This window comes from Myotis brandtii, unplaced genomic scaffold (assembly GCF_000412655.1).
Source record: "Myotis brandtii unplaced genomic scaffold, ASM41265v1 scaffold2, whole genome shotgun sequence".
Classification (NCBI taxonomy): domain Eukaryota; kingdom Metazoa; phylum Chordata; class Mammalia; order Chiroptera; family Vespertilionidae; genus Myotis; species Myotis brandtii.
In genome coordinates, this window is record NW_005357451.1 from 500,327 (window position 1) to 506,522 (window position 6,196).

At 34.2% G+C, this 6,196-nt stretch overlaps 1 protein-coding gene and 1 pseudogene across 2 annotated transcripts in view; one reads left to right on the plus strand and one right to left on the minus strand.

The window, feature by feature from the left end:
* Nucleotides 1–6,196, plus strand: part of LOC102247735 — a 587,465-nt pseudogene that overhangs the window by 109,933 nt on the left and 471,336 nt on the right.
* POF1B (premature ovarian failure, 1B) overlaps nucleotides 2,219–6,196 on the minus strand; it is an 81,843-nt gene continuing 77,865 nt past the window's right edge. For both annotated transcript variants that reach the window (XM_005865258.2, XM_014538864.1), the window contains one exon: nucleotides 2,219–4,107. In XM_005865258.2, coding sequence (XP_005865320.1) covers nucleotides 4,102–4,107 — 6 coding nt within the window. In that variant the 3' untranslated portion in view covers nucleotides 2,219–4,101. The remainder of the gene's footprint in view (nucleotides 4,108–6,196) is intronic.

The window sequence follows — 6,196 nt, forward strand, 5'->3', positions numbered from 1 at the left end:
CTCTCTCATTGATGTTTCTAACTCTCTATCCCTCTCCCTTCCTCTCTGTAAAAAATCAATAAAATATATTTAAAAAAAATAAAAATAAAAATAGAAGAATATAATGAACCCCTACAGTATGTAGCCACCACCCAGCTTCAGTCATCTTGTGGCCAACTTTGTTTCGTTTATATTCTTCCTCACTCCTCTCTGTACCCTCCTACCTGACTGATTTATTATGAAGCCCCCTAATCTCACTGGTTTAATTTGAAGTAAATCCCAGACATTTTTTGAAAGAATATATAGCAAAATTCTTAATCTTAAGTATGCCTACTTACAGAAAAAATGACTCATCTCAAAGTCAGAGGAACAAAATAATCGTCTTGTTCAGATATTTTGTTCAGACATCTTGTTCAGACATGTTGGTGAGAATAAAAAAAAATGCTGGCCTAATTCTATCCAATAAGATTTTCTGGCTCTTAATAGGGATTCTTTTGGAGAATATGCAGAACTAAATCAGTGCTCTAGAATATCATTGGATTAGAGAATGTTTCTAACTTTGTTCGGCTCCATTCTGTTCTTCAAAATATAATTAGCTTGTAAATTTGATACTGGTTTAAGAAGGTCTCTTAAAACCTTGGATCCTAGATAAGAACTGGCTAGTGTTACTGGCAGTTTAGAGGCTCTGGAAAAGAAATTGTGACACTTGTAGGGTCAAGACTATAGCACTAGATAATCCCAAATGAAAAATATTTCACCTGCTTTGTTCCAGTTGGGTAGCCTTTCTCTTTGAACATTACCCAAATAACTATTTCAAAGAGAGCTCTGCTTCATTTTAAATTTTGGACCGATTGGCAATATTTAAACTATTCCATTTTGCCCATATGTAAGTCCCAATCACCACCTATCTGATCCCAAAACCCTGTCATCCTAGGTCCCAATAACAACTACTCATAACATGGCTGGCTCATCAGACTCCTTTAGAGAACTACCTCATAAAGCCTATATATTTTCCTATTTTAAGAAATTGGTCTGACTTATTATATCTTGGTACAAATGAGCTAGAACAGGGGTGGGCAAACTTTTTGACTCGAGGGCCACAATGGGTTCTTAAACTGGACCGGAGGGCCGGAACAAAAGCATGGATGGAGTGTTTGTGTGAACTAATATAAATTCAAAGTAAACATCATTACATAAAAGGGTACGGTCTTTTTTGTTTTGTTTTGTTTTATTCATTTCAAACGGGCCGGATCCAGCCCGCGGGCCGTAGTTTGCCCACGGCTGAGCTAGGAGCATCCAACACTGATTGTGTTAGCAAACCAGATATTGAATCACAGCATTATATTGCAAAAGCTATTCCTTAACATAGAGGATCTCTGGAACATAAAATTTAGTAACAAAAAATTATTTTAATGTAATTGGTTGGGAAACCAAACCAAAGACCCTGGACTTAACATCTCACCCACAAGAGACCAATCCAAGAAGGTTACCAAAACTGCCTGGCTATCATATAATTATTTCATTTAGCAATTCTAGTGTTCCTTTGTAGACTCAAAAGATGAATGTCTTATTTTGACACTAAATATTAACGATTTTATTAAAACATGGAATTATTTATTATATTATTTAATTTAAAACTTATATTTACTATTTTATCCAAGTATCAGCATGAAACACTTCATATTTTTTATTAAACAAAGTACTATAAAAATCCAATAAATTTAGTAATGGTGTGTGGTGGTGGAAAGATAACCTTGTAGAGAAGTTTTCTTACTTTCAAAAGAATTATGTCTACACATCTTTGTAGATTACAATAATGAGAAAGAAGTGAGAATGGCTTTTTGTTTAGGTAATCCAAATTGGGGGGTAAGATGAAAATTTTTAAACTTCATTTTGATCCTTTTGTACTGTTTGTGTTAAGAAAATGTATTACAGTTAAAATACTATTACAGGGGTGGGAAGAATGCTTTATGGAATCATATTTGCAATAAGTGAGTTATGGAAATTAGAAGACTAGGTTTGTAAGACTAGGCTTTTAAATCAGAAACCTGCAATAACCAGAGGTCCAACTATGTTGAATTGTTGTCACTAATAGTTCACATCAGGCCTTTTTGTTTTTTTCAGTTAGAGGGGTACTTTTAGTTCTAACATTCACATGATAGCAACTTCCTGACAAAAATGTATAGCTAAGCTAAAAACCTATCCTGCATGTTTCTTACAAGGACTTCCATGAAGAACATACAGATACTTCACATATTTTATTTAGACACTTAAATAACTTGTCTTGCATTTCTTGCAGTCTCCATTTTATTTGACATCTAAAGTGGAACATACTCGAATAGAAATTAGATAATAGGCATTTCTCACCTTACAACATTTTTTTTGTTGTTGCAATTTTCAGAGAGAAGCTGTGCGAAAGTTGTGAGGGAAAAGAAATCACTACTATTTTTATTGATCTTAATCAGAAATTGGAAAAGAAATACATACATTTAAATTTATTAAGTGCAATAAGTACCTTGTCATGACAACTCCATTCAATCACTATGCTTAGATCAAGTAAGCCAATGACATGCTGACAGTTCTAATTTTCAAAAAGTTATGGTGGTAGTTTTCTATTAGGCTACTAAAAACCACCATTTATATCATATGTAATGGCTAGAAAATATGGCATAATTTTCTTACAGGTACATATATGAGTAGTTAGCAGAAGGGAAACTGCCCTGTTATTCCCACACCAAGGGAAAAAATGTAAGGACTATATAGCTCATGAAAAATATTAACACTTTCTATCACAAAATATTGATAAAATTGGAATTGTATCAATCCATATTACAGAGCTTGACCTTTTAGTCAAAGTATTAAGATAACAAAATAAGGCTTTAGCTTTGTATCAAAACCTATTTGAAAGTTATGAGTATTCTTATTATGGTTTGATTTAGTGTAGTGCCTCATCTGTTCCTATCTTAACATAGTATAATGAATAATTATTAAAGTATACTTATAAAGCATGACAGGTTCTATACAGATATTTGCAGAGATATTTCAGTGCAAAACCTTATTTAAATGTAACCCATATATATTTGTTGCCTTAATCTATATTTTGTCAAATGAAAACATTTTAATTTTTGCTAATTCTTAACTTTAAGCAGAGGGCTTGAAATTAAGAAATTTCATTCCTATCTACTAATATACTTAGAAAATACTTTCGTTCACTTTGTAAGGTCATTAGAACCTAATTAAACAACTTCTAAGTTCAGTAAATACTCTACTATAAAAGCTCTCTCCCAAGTTAGATGCAGATATCAATAATTTGTTGTTTCTTTTTTACTTCTTAAGCCTTTATGCAATATTTCAATGTCACATTATATATTCTACTATAAAAATGTCTACTTTCTTTCTACCCACTACTACAATATATTGTTATATGTTTTCAAGGAAGTGGGTGAGCTCATTTGGGGGATGATATGCTTTGAAAGAACAGATTTGCCAAGCCATTGATATGTACTTAGAACCATAATATTACAATGTGCAAATTAGTGGATTTATTTATTTAAAAAATATCCCACTTCCCTACTTAATGAAGCTAACCATCACCCTTGGTTTAGTTATGTCTCTAAGAGGTATAAATAGCATGTAATGAAGCATCTCTTTTAGTCATAGGTTCAATGTGAGAAAAACAAATATATACTGTATAGACCATGCACTAAACTTTAAAAAAAAATCCAATAGTTTTTTTGCCCATTTTTTGGTAATAAACAGTATCAATCCTTGTAGCTGAATTGCATATCTAATATCAGAGAAGATCTTCTAGTGGAATAACTTGTAAAATCTCTGCCCCAACAAATTAATTCAGTATCTAGGAAGCATTCTATTGAAAAGTAGTGAATTATGTCCTATATTGACTGCTATGGAAGTTTAAATAAGTGATATATTGCTATATTAATACAAGAATGTAGATTCAGGCCTCATAAATGGTTGGAGAAACTCATCTTCAGGACTAATTCATTCCATTTGATTCACTGGGTAGTGCCATGGTTCAAAATTTTGATTGGCCTTTTGTTATGGAAAAGTTAAAGTACTGATGCAGACCCCCAAAAAACTTCTTCGGAATTTGAGAGTCATTCATGGCTAGAAAGGAAAAAAAAAAGTTAGTTTACAACTGGCTGATAATTGATTTTAGACATTGTCATGGTATGAACACAGTTTTGAGAAGTGATTTAAATTGATAGATATAAAACCAAATGAAATGCAGTATGATTTTGTGGTGCTCTTTTATATGTATACTAGAGGCCCAGTGCACAAAATTTATATGGGGAGGAGGGGTCCCTCAGCCTGGCCTGGACCCTCTCCAATCCGGGACCCCTTGGGGTATGTCCAACGGCCAGTTTAGACCCGATCCCACAGTTGGACATCCCTCTCGCAATCCGGGACCGCTGGCTCCTAATCGCTCACCTGTCGGCCTGCCTGATTGCCCCTAACCACTCTGCCTGCCTGCCTTATTGCCCCCAACTGCTCTCCCCTGCCGGCCTGATCACCCCTAACTGCCGCTGCCTTGGCCCCCGCCACTGTGGTTTTGTCTGGAAGGACAACAGGAAGATGTCCAGTCGACCCGGTCTAATTAGCATATTACCCTTTCATTAGTATAGATTTAATGATACAGTGGTTTGTCTAACTTTAGTCTAGGTATATATTTCAAATTATTTTAAGCATTAGGGAGGGAGGATTCAGTAGAGTTCTTCCTTGGTGTCATATTTAGAGGGTAAATATATCCAAATGTCTCTAACTGTTAATAAATATAGATTTTGAACTAACTCTCAGTATCTACTCCTTTAAGATATCAGGTTTGGTATTTATTGCTACACATTTTTAATGGGGACAGTAGTAATGAATACTATTTGACAGATCTTCACATTGATGTAACCCCTGGGGCACATATAGTTAGTAGCAGCAATTGCTTTTCAGTCTTAAATTTCAACATCAAATAATCTCTCAGTGACAAATTTTAAATCCTATACTGACTTTCCCTTGCTGCTCATGTGGTTCTTGGACTATCAGGTCCCCTTTATTAGTTAACAAGTAGTAATTAGTAACTCTAAACTAATTAATAACCTAAGAAACACCTATGTCAAAGCTCAAATTATTTTTATTTTGGGGTTACTAAATGTTGATTGCTTTTATAGATGATAGACAACCACTTATACAAGATGAATGGCTTAATTGTAGTTAGAAAAGGGCTTCAAAGCTAAACAATTTTGAAATTCTTTTTAAATTAAATAGTTGAGTTTGTTCAACCAAAAGGTAAATTTTAAAAGGAGTTATTTAGTAGATGCTTAATTTTATTAACTCTACACCTGCAGTTATTTATTAACTATACAAATATAGTATTTTATTAACTATAAATCTGTGATTTTAAATTTTCTTCAAAAGGTTCTGCAATTGATTGACATTTATATATTTATCTATTGTATTTTGTGGCATATTTAAGCATTTTAAGTCTTTTATTGAAGTATCATAAACATGTAGAAAAAAGTGCACATATAAGTGTACAACTAAATGAATTTTCCCAAACTGAGCACATGCAGCCATCACACAGATCAAAAAACATCATGCTATTAATACCCTAGTAATCTTCCTTATGCTCACTTCCAATAAGTACCCATCCTCAAGCATAACCACTGCCTGAGTTTAATAACCATAGGTTAGTGTTATCTGCTTTTAGTACCTAAGCAATTTTTAACAAAGCAAAGGCTGTCATTTTCACAGTGTTAAAGTCAGATACTGTATTGTTTCCAAGCTAGGAATCTCAGCCTTTTTCTGTTCATTGCATTTGAGGAATATCATACATTCCCATTACTATCGATGGATTATTGTTACAACCACTTGGCAGTACTATAGGAGTATGTAATTAGAGAGAAAAAGAACCTCAAGGTCATTCTGTTGTGTTAGTAGGGTGTTTCAAACTCGGCACTATTAACACTTTGGGCTAGATAATTCTTGGTGGTGGGGGACTTTCCTGTACATTGTAGCATCCCTGGTCTTTACCCACCAGATACCAGTAGTATTCAACCCCCAGTTGTGAAAGCAAAAAATGTCTCCAGCCCTGGCCAGTGTTGCTAAGTGGTTAGAATGTTGGTCCATGTACTAAAGCGTTCGATTCCCGGTCAAGAGCATGTACCTGGGTTACGGGTTTGCTCCTGCCCCTGGTCTGGGTTCTCAC